Source organism: Cyprinus carpio, chromosome B23, assembly GCF_018340385.1.
Source record: "Cyprinus carpio isolate SPL01 chromosome B23, ASM1834038v1, whole genome shotgun sequence".
In the NCBI taxonomy this organism is placed as follows: domain Eukaryota; kingdom Metazoa; phylum Chordata; class Actinopteri; order Cypriniformes; family Cyprinidae; genus Cyprinus; species Cyprinus carpio.
The window spans coordinates 22,045,451-22,061,571 of record NC_056619.1 but is presented as its reverse complement, the minus strand read 5'-3'; the positions used below and the strand labels follow the sequence as shown (position 1 = coordinate 22,061,571).

Here is a 16,121-nt window from a genome sequence, read left to right as displayed (position 1 = left end):
TGCCTGTATGCATATTTGCACTTAAATCTTTGTGTGAATGTATGCATGACAATTATTTTAACATTTAGATATTTAAATATTTGCATTTAATCAGCAAGCACTCATCCAAACAGAATTTAAAATATTTTAATAATTGTGTACGAGTCCGTGTGAGCAGTCTATGGAGTGCTGCTGTGAGTTTTAAGATGATTAATTTCTCAGCTCTGGCAGTCCTCTGCTCTCATAGCACGACACAAAACCAGCAGAGCTTAAAGCAAAGAGGCTTTCTCAGAGTTCTGACCGCAGGCCAAAAGCATCCAACCACTGAAAGCAAAGAGGCTTTCTCAGAGTTCTGCACTGGCAGTTTCTTTAGTTTCGGACTGCGGTCACTGCTAGGGGGAGATGACGGGAAACTCAATAAGATTTTCGGATTCCTGCTGTTTTGTGGAGTTTCTCAAGTTAATCTTCTTGCTGTGTTCAGAAACTGGATACAGTACCACATTGGTTTCCATGCAATTTGCCAAAAATCGGCACTATAAATTAAAAAAAAAAAAAAACGACATTGGTTTATTTAAAAACAGAAAACCTTGATGGTCAAAGACTAAAAAATATAAAAAATGTGAGAAAATTAGTAGCTTCCATCTATTTAATTGTTATTTCTATTATGTTAGGGGTCAATTATTTAGTTTTTTATTTGTTCATAATTATCCAGCACAAACACAGCAATACAAAAAATACAAAATATGAATAAAAAACAGACACAGTGGTGCAACTAAAGTACAAATGATTTGTTTGTGTTTCAAAAGGACTTAATGTATTATATTACCCTGCACTATAGTCTATTCTTTTACTCTGTTAAATTAAATTCTATTCAGAATAATAATATAATAAATATATCTTCCTCTGTATTTTGTTTTGTTTTCCAGTAGAAATATTACAATATAACAACCTTAAATTAAGATAACATTTACTCGATAAGCAAAGTGAAGATATGAAGTCTTGTTTTCTACAAAATTGAACAATATTATGTGAGCTTATACTTAAAACAAGAACAAATATCTGTCAATGGGTCAGAAAAAATAAACTTGTTTTCCCTTTGAAAATGAATAGTATTTAATTTTTCTAAACCCATTGGCATATATTTGTTGTTGTTTTAATCTGGAATGTGTATCAGTGCTGAAACACTCCTGTAAAAGAAATCCAAAGAAATAAAAAAATAAATAATCTATAAATTAAAAAAAAAAAAAAACACCAAAAATAAACTTTGACAAAGAAACAGCTGTAATAAATCAGAAGATGAGTCGTCAATTTCCAGTAAAATTTAAAGTAGGCTTAAATTTTGCATATTTTTTAATTTATTTTGTATTTTTTTTGTAGATTTAAAGTTTTTTTAAATTTTTTATTTTATTTAATTTTTTTTACTTTAGTCTTTGCTGTTTTTCAAAGTGTTGATGTTTGCACCCTAAATGAGAACTAATAAGAAATACACAGTTTAATCAGTATTCAAACAGTCTGAAAATCGAGTGTGGGTCAAACTGACCTCAACACAACAGAAGAGAGGCCTGATTAGACTATTTGTGCAATGGGACATAATTTCTCAGTTTTTTGATAATTTCTGTAAGTAAAAAACCTCAGCACTATGTCTGGCAGACATTTCATTTCTGTCTTAAAACAAGTCTTGATCACTGAACTGCACTGCTGGGTAACTTTACACCAAAGAAAGCCTGAGGGCTTTTACAAAATCATCTTCCCCAGAAAACTGGTAAAGAGGCCTAAAGGCCAAATCCATATCAAATATTCTCTCACATGTTAATCTTCAGCATTTCTCTCTTCGAAAGTTGTGACTGGTCAGTGTTTTGTTGATTGCTGTGTCTCTTTTCTACTCTAGGAAGTGAAATACTTCCAGTTTCCTGGAGAGCTGCTGATGAGGATGTTGAAGATGTTGATTTTGCCTCTGGTCGTGTCTAGGTAAGACTTGATATTGCTCTTGCCTCTGGTCGTGTCTAGGTAAGACTTGATATTGCTCTTAATGGATAACAAGCTGATTATATGTCTTTATTACTCCCAGACTTCAGTGAAACATGATCCTTCAGAAACATTCTAATGCTGATTTTGCTGCTCAAGAAACATTTTATTACAAAAGAAAGTGAAAGAAAGAAAGAAAAGAAAAAGAAAGATCAAAAAAGACAACAAGAAAGAAAGAAAGAAAGAAAGAAAGAAAGAAAGAAAGAAAGAAAGAAAATCAATGTTGAAAACAGTTGGCCTGCTTCATACATTTTCTGGAAACAGTGAATGTTTTTTTTAAGGTATTTATTTGAATTAGAAGCATTACAGATTTCACTTTTGATCAATCTTAGCCACCTAAACTAACTTGAACCTCCTAGAAACCATGTTCCAAACATTTCATGGTTTTAACTGGATTTGCAAAAGTTATTAATAGAAATGGCAGCTTTCATCACGAATAGTAACAAATTCAGCAGTCCTGGCTTCATCTCAGATGCCTGCCATCAACTCGTTTTAATAAACCAATTTCTACATCATTAAAGAAATTAGCCCAGCTGTGCTAAATAAAGAGCTTCTCTTGATTTAGTCATGTGCATCATGCTCACAAACACTGCACTGCAATAATCTGCCATCTTACTGGAAAAACATAAGCAACCTGAGGGCTGTTTCATAAAACAAGTTTACCAAACAAGCCAGGCTTATTTCAGTTATTCTGAATTATTTTAAACTAAATCAACTGACAATAAGTCAGACTAACTGAAATAAACCTGGCTTATTTGGTAAACTTTTTTTATGAAACAGGCCCCTGATCTGACAAATAACACTAATCCATTTGATGCAGAGAGGGGTGTGAATGGCACAGTAGTGGGTTTAAAAGGTTTATCATCAAAAGAGGAGCTGTATGGTCCTTCCACACAGTTTCTGAGAACATCCCATTCATTTCCTGGAAACACAGAGCTCTTGATACGTCAGCCTATATTTACTTCAATATGTTAGCCTATTTCCTTTGAGAAGAAGAGCACATCCTGGTCTCTTCATCTGACCACTGACTTTGATGAATGAACCTTTATACACAGACACACACACACACACACACACACACACACACACACACACACACACACACACACATTTATTTCATGATATGACCTTTTAATGTGTCAAAGAGTAATAATGTGGAGAGCCATAAACATTGTTTAACACATTCGGTTTCTACTGTCTGAGATTTAATTGAATTATGTGCAGCATTCTCTTCAGGTTATGAAATGTTTTAATCATGCAGACAGAATGCTGTGCTTGATCAGAATGTACTCGTATAATAGTTTTCTGCGATTTTCTTCCTTTTCTCCTGATGAGCCTCAAATTAAAATGTGCCAGTATGACTGTTTCAGTTAAAGTTTGTCTTGTACCGAATGCCTCATAATTATACAGATGTTCATTCCACATCTTCTAAAAAGAACTTATTAAAAATTTCATCAATGTCTGAAAAGTTTCTCATCTAAATTAAGGGACCGTAATTAAAAAAGGTGTAAGGTTCTTCTTCCAGTATGTGGGACAATATAATTTGCCAAGCGGGACATAAAAGTGTCAAACTTTAAATTTAACATGAAATGCATTACTAACCAGTTTTACTTTCATAATTAATGCATTGCTGACTAAAACAATATGCAATAAGTACAATTTGACTAAAACAATATGCAAAAAAATGCTATTTTCTCTTTTGATTAATTTTTATTTTTCTTAGCCCATTGACAGTTGTTTTTTCTTGTTTTCATTTTTCATTGAGTCATTTTGATTCTCAAATAAATTTATCTTGATTTAAGAATGATTTAAGATGTTTGTACTGGTAAACTGTGTTTTCAGCATGAGACCAGGAACATGCATTAAGAAAGTAAATAGGGTGAATTTTAATGTCATTGCCTTAAAAATATGCTTAAAAATAAATACTGCATGTCCTTTATGCAGTAGTGCATTATGTCAGGTACAGACAGAAATGCATGTAAGTACCACTGTAAAAAATACTTTGTCCCACCGGGATGTAGATTTCACCCCAAAGTCCTCATTTGTACAATTAAAAATGAAATAAATGATAGATTTGTCTGCCCTGGATACTGTGAGAATCTGAGATGAAAGTTTGTTGAAGAGCACTTAAGGTGAGGGTGTAATACTAACATAATATAATGCTGAAGGGTTCAAGAAAGGTAAATGCTTTTTTTTTTTTTCATTCCATTCCTTGACACAGCAGCTTTGTGAAAGAGGATTCTCAGGTCCTTTTAATTCCAAAGTATACATCAGCACACAGTGCTAAAGTTCAGATTACTTTTGAAACGCCCACTAATGTCAGCAGGCTAAACGAACACCCTTTTTTCAGTCTAGCTATTCTAAAAGATTTCTGATGTTTATCACGCTAGTTGTGTAGTTTCAGACTTGGTTCATTTTTAATACTTGGTGTGCTGATAAAACTGCTAGAAGTTGGGAGAGCTACAGTACAATCTGAGCACAGTAGCTTTAACAAAACAGCATTGCAGCAATTATGGGAAGGATGTCTTTTTAGGGCAATACATTACAGATAAAAACATTTTTTCATGCATTTGTGAATTTTGAGATTTTGGACTATTTGGCTTTTTATGCGTTTTCAAGTGTTGTTTCAGATTACACTAAAAAATGCTGCTCACAAGCAGAAAAACTGAAAAAGTATTTTCTTGTAAAATGTACTCCAATAATATTTGTTTTATTTACTTTGAACTTAGATTTGATCTTAACAATTGTTCTCCTATCTATATTTTATCATATAAATCATATCATTATTTATCATGTAGTATTCCTCAAGGGACCGCTTAGTTCCTCAAATTAGCACCGCTTGTCTTCTCTCTCTATATGCTTCCATTAGGTTTGATTCTGCATAAATACAGTGTGTCCTTTCACTGCTACACAGACAATGCACAAGTGTATGTACCATTTAAATCAAATGATTCCACTGCCATGGAAAGTTGTTGGCCTGTCTGAATGATGTCAAGGCATGGATGTCTGTACATTTTTTGAGCCTAAATGAATTGAAAACAGAACTGATTCATTTTGGTCCCTCTGTACTTGATAACGCAGTTCAATTTAAGCTGGGTCCCCTGAGCCCTTTTAGGAAACATCATGTAAAAAATTTGGGGATGATTTGTGATAGCGCACTAAAATTCGACAAGCAGATAAATTAAATTGTCAGAACAAGTTTTTTTTTTTTTCAAATTGAGGATGATCTCTAAGATTAAGCCTTTTTTATCCCAGAAAGATTTGGTAAAAGTTATTCATGCGTTTATCGTCACAACTGCAATTTGCTATATTATGGTGCTCAAAATTAAGTTTTAGACAGACTGCAGATGGTCCAAAATGCGCCTGCAAGAATGCTCACAGGCACTTGTACATTAGTGTTAAAATCATTGCATTGGTTGCCTGTTTCTTTTAGGATTAATTTAATTTTTTTTATTTATTTATTTAAATCTCTACATGGCTTAGCTCCATCTTATATTGCTGATCTACTTCCGGAACAAAAGCCAATAAGATCCCTACGATCTCAATCACAGAAACTTCCTGTTGTTCCTCGTTCTAAGATGAAATCTAGAGGGCATCGCGCATTTGCGGTCGCTGCCCCTAAATTATGGAACAGCCTGCCATTATATATTAGGGACGTACTGACGCTCGTTCAGTTTAAAAGCCACTTGAATACATATTTTTTTTATGATATCGTTCGAACATAGATAAGTGCGATGGTTGCTAGTACCATATATGCCTCTTCTGATCCTAGTTAAGATGTATTTTGATTGTCTTTTTTTAAGGTTTATTTTTTTTATATTACTTATATAAAATTATATATATTATATATATATATTGTACAGCACTATGGTAAATGTGGTTGTTTTATTCAGTGGTCTAGAAATAAATTTGAATTTGAAATTATATTCTGAAGGCTTTTACAGAGGGTTTTGAATAACATTTTATTCCCAAAAACATAGTGATTTTTTTTTTCTTTTTGACTGTTAACTGCTTTCTCATTTATAGAGGGATAAAAAGAGATATCCAAAATCTCATCTTTAAAAAAAACCTTTAATTCTAATATGTCAATAAAATAAAAACAAGAATTTTAAACCTGGCTTTATCTAACATTCAAATTTAAGTTTAGAAAAAAGTATAACTTACATAATTTGTCCAAATGAACAGATTCACCAAAGTTAGTAGTGTGAGTAAAAGCACTTTTACTAGAATTATCATTGTGTAGAAAAGTGATGATCTATCATGCAACCAAACATTAAGAAATTTTGACCTTTGACCCTTTAACAACAAACAGTCCATCAAACCTGTAATATGTACAGTATGTTTACTGACCTTAAAATATCTCCGGGTTATTTGGAGGCCAGACTTCCGTTAGCATCTTTGTTTGCAATCGGTTCACGTCAATGTTTCATTACTTTGTCCATGACTTTTGACTTGTTCTGTTTGTCTTCTACAAAACTGAGGGATGTAAGAAAACCAACCAAGTTATTTTTACCTATTTGAGCATTCTTCAGATGCATTAGATGAATTATAAAATCGATGTGAAGACTCTTGTCTGATGCAGTTTGGAGTGTTTACTGCTTCTTAAATTACCCAAGATAGTCTTGGTTATTATAGGCTCTAATAACTCCTCTTGCACAAATTAGTTGAAAATCTCTCTTGCATGTTAGCTTCTGACATGTAGTAAGTCTTTTGTTGTAGACCACAAGTGCACTTGATGTCTTAAAACCAAAATGTCCATCATTTGTGTGATTGCACAAAAACATGTCAGATTGAATGTAATAGGATCTGTCTTGTGGTTGCATGCTTGTCCACGGCTGCTTAATGAATGTTCGTCTTTGGATTTGGTGAGTAATTGTCATCATGGATCAACACAGGACAGACTGTTTTTATAAAACAGCTATTTACTTGCGGTCTGACCTCAGCGTTGAAGCAAGTCTTGTTAGTGAGAAACGGAGGATGTTTTTACAGATTACTTTTAAATATTCAGTACAAGTCTTCAGATTGTAGTTTTAATTATGTGCACAATTTACAATTCTCTATCTTAAAAGACAATTAATATTCAGTCATATCATCGATCTGACACTAATAGATGACAATGAAATTTGAACCGAATTGAACAGAGAACTGATTTGAGCTGAATAATAATGCTATTATCTTCTGTAAAGATGTGTAGCTGAACTGAAAACTGTAAATAGAAAAAGGCACAGGCAGATATATTAAAACTGAATTATGTATCCCAATATGAAATGCTTTTGACCTTTACTTTCCATTGTAATGGATGAATCATGAATAATGTCAGGCTTGACTTTCAACATCATCTTGACTTGTTATTCGATTATACAGCAAAAGTTAAGACAATTTTACACAAAATGAGATTTTAAACAACCATCATTAACAAGGTCATAACTTTATGTGAGGTCATGTGACAATGTTCAAAATGTGTGCTTTTGCACACTCCATTTTTAAAAATAGAATGCATAGAATTCATAGAATTCCATTCTGAACTTATAACTGAATGTATTGTGCTAGAAGTTTTAAAGTGAAGCTTTTTTTTTTTTTTATGCTGCACTGTAAAGAACAGTATCAGATAACAGGAACCTTATCTGGAAAACGGTCTTCTTGTTGCCATGCCATTCATAAGAGACGCATCTAAAATAGATCGTGTTTAAACTGAAATGAACTAAATCATATTTCTGCAGTTCTTTCCAGCTCTTTTATTATTTCTTTCTGAGTCTGGTATTAATGAATATCTCCCAGGACATTGTGAGAGCCAGTAACTAGTGTCTGTAAATCTGATTTCAACTTCTTGGCAGTTGAGCATGTCTAATCAAAACATGCAGATATGACGCATTTCCATAATCTAGTGGCTTTTGGTCTTGTAAACTGTTTAACAGGCAGTCTTACTCCATTCAGTAGATCAGATGCTAGTGCAGTTGCTTGTTCTTAAAAATGAAATGTGTGTCGCACAAAAATTAATAAAACACTTAATAAAAAAAATAAAAAAACGTCTATCTTTGTTCAATTTGCACACTGAACATGGGTTGGTTATTTTTGAACTCTCAGAGTGCACCAGATTAATGAATTTAACTTTACCGCAACAAGTGAAGAGGCACTGACAGAAAGACAAGAGGGGATTATGATTAGAGGTATTGAACTTGTATTTTAATAATATGTCAGCAAAGTTCATTAAATGCATTCTGTTAGTGTGATCTTTAAACTTGTGAACTGTGTGTTTGGACTGAAGAAGGTGATTCATGATCTTGGTAAGCAATCTGACAACACTGTAGTAAATATTTTTAGTTCATCATTAGGATACGAGCAGACACAAATTAGCATAAAAAGTCAGCAAAATTAAGTATTTAAACCTCATAATTAAATACAAATGGGTGGAAACTGTGGAATAATAAAAAAAGTCCACTTTTTGAAAACAATGAACCAAATACAAATTTGAAGATACAAGTGTCCTTTTTCGAGCTCAATTCAAGGCCTGATGTAAACAACAGTGAAAAAATACTAAATGTGACCCTGGACCACAAAACCAGTCATAAGGGTCAATTTCTCAAAATTTTATTTTTTATTTTTACATAATCTGAAAGCTTTCCTGAATAAATAAGCTTTCCATTAATGTGTGGTTTGTTAGGATCAGACAATATTTGTAATTTTATCAAAATGGTGTTTGAATTTAAAATACTGAGAAAACACAGTTGTCCAAATGAAGTCCTTAGCAATGCATATTACTTATCAAAAATTAGGTTTTGATATATTTATGGTAGGAAATTTACAAAATATCTTCATAGAAACATGCAATGTTTTTTTTTGTTTTTTTTTTGCTATTGCTAAAAATATACCCCAGCGACTTTTTTGTGCTCAAGAGTCACAAATCATTTTTCTTTGTTCTTTGATAGTCTATATTATTTACACCAATCATGTCCACTATTCATCACACAAATCCTTACTACAGAGGTAAATATGATAAACCTTGCAAACAATCCTGTATATTATAGTGTGACCTCCTTAACAATGAGAGGAGATGCACTGGAGCCATTGAAAACAATTTCAGAATCATTCCATTCATCTGTTGATCATGTGAGATTTGACACTGCAGTGCACCTCAGCTCAGCCGCTGCCTTGAGTGGCACATGTGAATGGTTTGTGCTGCATCTGTATTGTTTGGCGATGACATGCTTTTGTCATCCACTACCGAGATTCACAATGAAAACTTAAGTTATTAAAACAGTTATACCGTATACCACAGTTAGTATAGTGTGGTATGGAGTGTGCACATAAAAACGAGATCTGGAACTTCTTTTTTTCATCTTCATGTTGATCTATAGCTTTCCTCTGTTCAACACACACACTCACACAAAAACACAATATGAAGACTATATGATGGCAAGCAACCATAAGCCCATAAACCGATATTTAAGTCATTTTTTCAATTAAAATCGCTGGTCATTGAATCTGTGAGCTGAACTTGAGTTCTGAGAACAGGGTCAAAGATTGATTGAATAGATCTGACACAAAATAATGATTTATTCATGAATCATCTTCTCTCTTGAACTCTAATAAAGTCACAATGTTGATTTTGGTGTGTTCCACATAAAAAAAAAAAACTCTCATATGTGAGAATATCAATAACACTAGGATAATGCACAAGCCGTATGGACTATTTTAGGATAATTATAGGGCTTTTGAATCCTTTATAAAGCTTGAAACTCCTTTAAAGATGTGGCCCGTTGACTTAGAGACTCAAAAGGTGTGTTTATGAATTGTATGTTGCTCAATTCTGACAGGTTTTGCAACCAATGTGCTCATCCATAGGAAAATATACATATATTGAATATTTATAATGTATTCACAGTGATTGTGCTGACACTATAAAAATAATGAAACATGGCAATGAATGAAAATTAAGATTTTTTAATGTTTTTGAAAGAAGTCTCTTTTGCTAACCAAGGCTGCATTTCTTTAAATATAATACAGTTATATTATAAAATATTATTACAATTTCAAAAACCTGTTTGAATATATATTTAAAATATAATTTATTCCTTTAATCAAAGCTGAATTTTCAGCATCATTACTCCAGTCTTCAGTGCCACATGATCCTTCAGAAACCTGTTTTTGAATCTGCTTGGTTTGAAATAACTGAAAAGAAAGAGCCAATTCAGAAAAGTTTATTTGTACATGCTCAAACACTTCACAGCTTTGATTTGCATTTAAAGATACCAGCATGAAAGGGAGTCAAACGCACAAACAAAACTGTGGCGAGTGAGTCATTTTGGGATGAAAAAGAGAGCCAACAGAGATAGAGAGCAGCTCTCAATCAATTAATTTGTTATTTTTCCAGCACAATTATGGAGGAGAATTTATCAGCTAAATTCACAGTCATTTTCTCAAGAAATACTTAAGTGAAAATCCTCAAAATCAATTTTAGAAACATAGGCTATTACCAGTCACTCCTTCTCATTTATAGCAGGGAACGAGGGTTACCATACGTAACAGAGACGATACCTCTCAAACACACACACATGCATTTTGCCTTTAAATCACTACAGTAAGCCTATAATCATCATATTTGAAAGCTGTCGGGATGGACTTCCCGGGAAACTGCATGCTTTTTCACACCGTGTGTGTTTCATCATAACCGTAAATAAGAGAAAGAAGATCAGGCTACTGTAAGCAGTGAACTGAAAAGCAAAAGCACCACCGGGAGGATTCCCTATTCTGATGATTTGTGCTACCTGCTCTGATTGTGTTACCTCCTATTAAAAAGATAGGTAGCACAAATCAGTAGTGAAAAATGCTGCCTATCAGACGGTGCTACCAGCATCTTATTCATGTGGTTTGAGGCTTTTTTTAATGTCCATACCTACCCTTACCCTTAAAACATTGCAAATATATTTTTGGTAGCACCATCTCATAGATAGCATGTTTAGTCGGTATTACATTTATAACATTGCAATTATATTTTTGCAAATATATTTTTGGTAGCACCATCTCATAGATAGCATGTTTAGTCGGTACGCCCGTTCTGTTGGGTTTTTTTTTTTTAGTTTTATTTTAGTTTTTTGGCCGCGAGGGCCGGTGTTGTCATGCCTCTTTTTATTTATTATTTTCTTGCAGCCCATATTATTATTTTCATCAGAACATATCAGTAACAAATTCTCCATTGATAACTAATCATTCTTTTTGCACAAATCATTGTTTTATTTGTGAACTTGTGAACTTTAAGCTGTTGTGGTCACGCTGAGACAGCTGTTGTGTCCGTTGTAGACGTTACCATCCATCACAGTGTTGCCAAGTCTGTTGTTTTCCTATGGAATTGGGCTACTTTATCACTGTTGCTGCAGGTTGAAGTGACCCCAGTAACGTGTATTTTAGACCCCGGAACGTGATTTTTACCAGGGAACCCCTTTAAACGCGGATAATTTAGGCTAGTTTTGAGTAGCAATTGGGCGAGTTTTGTTGTGAAAACATGGCAACCCTTTCCGTTAAGCAGGTAACGTTATTATTGCTAACAGAGTGACTCATGGAAAAATTAGTGCTGTCAAATGATTAATCGTGATTAATCGCATCCAAAATAAAAGTTTTTGTTTACATACTATATGTATGTGTACTGTGTATATTTATTATGTATATATAAATACATACACATACAGTATATATTTGAAAATATTTACATGTATATACATTTTTATATTTATATTCTTATATTTTATATTATATATATAAATATATTTAATATATAAATATAACATTTTTTCTTAAATGTATACATGCATGTGTGTTTGTAATTATATATACATAATAAATATACACAGCATACATGCATATATTATGTAAACAAAGACTTTATTTTGGATATGATTAATCGTGATTAATCATTTGACAGCACTATTGTGAAAACATGGCAACCCTTTCCGTTAAGCAGGTAACGTTATTATTGCTAACAGAGTGAGACTCGTGTGTGCAGGGTTGCAGGTTTTCACAACAAAACCTGTGCAATTGCTACTCAAAACTAGCCCAATCACGTTCTGGGGGATAAAATACATGTTTTTTTTGGTGGGGCTCCCGGGTAAAATTAGCATCTCCGGTGCTAAATATCCCTTTATTGGTGTCGATTCAACCCTCGGACATGAAAAACAACCCGCGGCAACAGTTTTAAAGTAGTCCAATTCCGCGGGAAAACTGTGGATTTGGCAACACTGCATGTGTGTGTAGGTGATGAGGAAAGCAGGCATTTGGACCAAAGCACTCTTAGGCAAGGGAGGGGGAGACTCAAAATGTTTCTAAACTTAAAACACATTTGTGCCCCGTTTGTGTTATTTTACTACTTACGCGATTATTTAAAGTATAAAACATTGTTATTTACAATACACAGCATGGTTTTTAATTATATTTTTTAGGGGGGACAACCCTCAGATTTTTGTACAAAAAAAAAAAAAAGTGAAATAGCTTGGACAGAGTTCACAAAACAATTTATAGAGAGATAAATAAAGGCAGCCGTCCTGTTTGTCTGGCCTTCTCTCCAGCCACATGCTTCATTTGAGTGTGTATGGCGATATTTGTGGAAGCTAAATCTCGGGTCACGTCACGCTGCTGATCTTGCTGTCAGGCGGCTCAGGGCTCCAGAGGGGATTTGTTGTTTTGAAGTCGACCCACTGAGGCGTGAGATCAGCCGCTTACTGTGAGATGATGCTGATGAATGTGCGTCGGCCAGGCTTTCTTCCCTCTCACAGTAAAAGTGGCTGTGTGCGTTACTCTCTATGGAGATGTGTGGGATGTGACATTTACAGGAGACCTGAAAGGTATCATTTTTGCCCTTAAAGTACATGTGAACGTCTTATCTTCCCCTAAATCCTTTTATCCATCAGAAACATGCAATTATATTTAAAGATGCTATCGGTTATGCCATGCAAAGCCACAAGGTGTTTGCACACACAAAGTATGTATAATTAGAGCTGTCCAAGAAACTGAACTTTAATGGTTTATAATTGTATTGTTTTAGACCTTGAAAGTGGCATGTTGCAATGCATCAAAACTTAGGTCTGGAACATTACTTACTACAAGTGCACAAACACTTTGAGCTACTGTATGCAAGCTTTAATTCAGCCATTGTTTTGTTCAACGTATATGGCAATATGCGTGACATTCTTCACACTGCTGCAAGACTCACCTCCTACTTTTGTCATACTGAAGCAGTGTTAATTTCGTTAACGAAGACGACAACGAAAAATATTCGTTAACGAACATTTTTTCTGTGACTAAGATGAGACGTTGATGAGCTAAAAATATTATCTGATGACGAAATTATGACGAAATTTATGCCGTGTCTTCGTTAACTACACGAGACTGGACTATGATGTTATTTGAGGACTACCGGACATTCAAAATGCATCCTATAGGCAAAATAAATTTTGGTAACTACAGTTCGGCTAAAACTATTGACTAAAAGTAATGACTAAAAGATGACAAAATTGTAATGTCTTTTCGTCGACTATAACTAGACTAAAACTCTGAAATACTCAAATGACTGAAATGTGACTAAGACTATTAAGCATTTTCGTCTCAAGATAAAGACTAAGACTAAATCAAAAATGACTGCCAAAATTAACACTGTACCGAAGCAATTGTTTAAAGAGACTTAATAATGTCTGAACGTCACCTCATTTTGTACACTACATTTATTGTTTTATGTATTAGTGTTTTGCTTAAAAAACTTCTTGCACAATGTTCCATTAAAATAAATGCCAGTCAGTTTGATGTTATCATCTAATGCACTGATATTCATGCATTGTAAAAATGCATTTTTAGCACTACGGTGTTTTGTGCATACATTCAGTGAGATTATGACTCTAGTTCAACATATGCTTCATATTTCTGATGACGATTGTTTCCTCTCTACTGATAAAGGTCAGCAAGGGTCTAAAGTCACACTGACAACAGGAGCGGATAAAGAGACAGAAAAAATAGATTTACAAATAAATCCGTCAGCATCCAAGTCCAGATTGAAACGTCACTGCGGCTGGATACGGATTACCCACAATGCTCATCAGGGTCACAACCTTGAACAAGAGGATGGACTGCATGCAAACATGCCCATTAACACTGACCTGACATCAGCAGTGCCATGTTAGCATCAGAATGAGAAGGTCATGGAAACCGCTATGGAAGCTTATTTTCTTTAAAAATGTTAAAATGTTTAAAAATTTAAATTTAATTTAATTTAATTTTTAAAAATTAAAAATGTTAATTGTGATTTTTTTTCTAGCAATTCTGAGTTTATATCTATCAATTCTGCGATAAAAAGTTAGAATTGCAAGATAGAAACAGAATTGCACATTTAATTTTTTTGAGAAATTTTTTTTTTATTATATACTGAGATGTAACAGAGAATTGTTCTGTTACACCTTACAAATCTAACCTTTTTTTCCCCTCAGAATTGTGAAAATTGTGTTTCTGCCAAGGAATAAAACAAAAACATTTTATCTTACAATTATGGCTTTTTCAATTACTTATATATAGATGAATGTTTTGTTTTGAACTTTAAAATATATTGTTTTTATACTTAATAACAATAGTTCTATATTATTTTGTAATTTCTGATTGACTTGCACTACGATAATTAAGATTTTTTTTCAATGTTTTTGAAAGTGTGTGTTTTGTTTTTACACAACAATGTTTTGAGACTTTTTCGTGAGTTTTTTTTGTTCGTTTTGCATGTTAGTTTAGTTGTGGGGAATGAAAATGCATATTTTTTAAAATGGGTTTCAAAGTGCAAGCTTTTGAAAATTGCACCGTTACAGTTTCCGTGTAAACACCCAATATGGGAATCTTTGAAAACGGTGACGTCATGCGCTTGCGTAGTACGTGTTAGGTATGTAGACATGCACAGCACGATGTCCATTTTAAACACAAGCGCGAACAAACATACACAACAATGGTGGAGTACATGGTACTGTTGTTGCTGCTCAAGAGTTTGCTAACTATTCTTCAGCAAAGTGTGGATTTACTTCACAAATATTACATCCAACAGCAGAGACGCATCATATACATCATATAATCGTCACTTCCCTACAGGTACTGTTTACTAACAAGGTGGCAGCACCAACTACTGGCCTGACATACGTAATACAGCATTTTTGGCCGTTTTCGCGGATATGTGTAAATGCGAATCATTTTGATAATGTTGTCGTGTATACGCCGTTTTCGCGGATATGTGTAAATGCGAATCATTTTGATAATGTTGTCGTGTATACGACAACAACTTTTTACAACAACTTTTGAAACTTTTTAAAAACGGAAGGGGAAAAACTTTTCAGTTTTTGACTACATCGCTGTTAATTTAAAAAAAAAAATTTGATGCAAGTTGAATTTTAGCATCTTTACTCATTTGTGCAAGTTGAATTTTTCAGCATCTTTACTCAGTGACCTTCAGTGTCACATGCTTTGAATCCGTTCAAATTTCATTTTCATATAATATTTGAATTTTCCTAAATTTGATCATTTTGTTTGCTGCTCACAAAAAAAAAACTCCGGAATATTGTGAAAATATTTGTTTACTTTATTGTTTCAAATAACTCTTGTGGAAATAAAATGTCAATTTAATCATTTGATGCAAGTTGAATTTTCAGCATCTTTACTCAGTCTTCAGTGTCACATGATCCTTAAAAAATCATTCTAATTTTCTGATTTGCTGCTCAAGAAACATTTTGTTTTATTAATGTTGACAAGAGTTGAGCTACTCCATATTTTTGTAGAAACTAATATTTTTTCAGGAATTTTTGATGAATGTAAAGTTCAAGAACAGCATTTATTTGAAATAGAAATATTTTGTAATACAGAAGTTTTACTATCACTTTTGAGCAATTTAATACATCATTGCTGAACAAAATTACTCAGTTCTCAGTAAATTACTCAGTAAATTTCCCCCTGAACTTTGAATGGGATCAAATAAATGCAGCCTTGGTGAACATAAGAGACTTTATTCAAAAGCATTCAAAGATCTTAAATATTCAAAACTTTTTATCAATAGTAAATTAAACATCACTCACAGTGATTCGTGGGATGAGAAGTTAATTCCTTTCATAAAA

At 33.4% G+C, this 16,121-nt stretch overlaps 1 protein-coding gene across 1 annotated transcript in view; it reads left to right on the top strand.

The window, feature by feature from the left end:
- slc1a7b (solute carrier family 1 member 7b) overlaps positions 1-16,121 on the top strand; it is a 56,107-nt gene that overhangs the window by 21,456 nt on the left and 18,530 nt on the right. Inside the window, exon 2 of the mRNA XM_042750952.1 lies at positions 1,868-1,947. Coding sequence (XP_042606886.1) covers positions 1,868-1,947 — 80 coding nt within the window. The remainder of the gene's footprint in view (positions 1-1,867; positions 1,948-16,121) is intronic.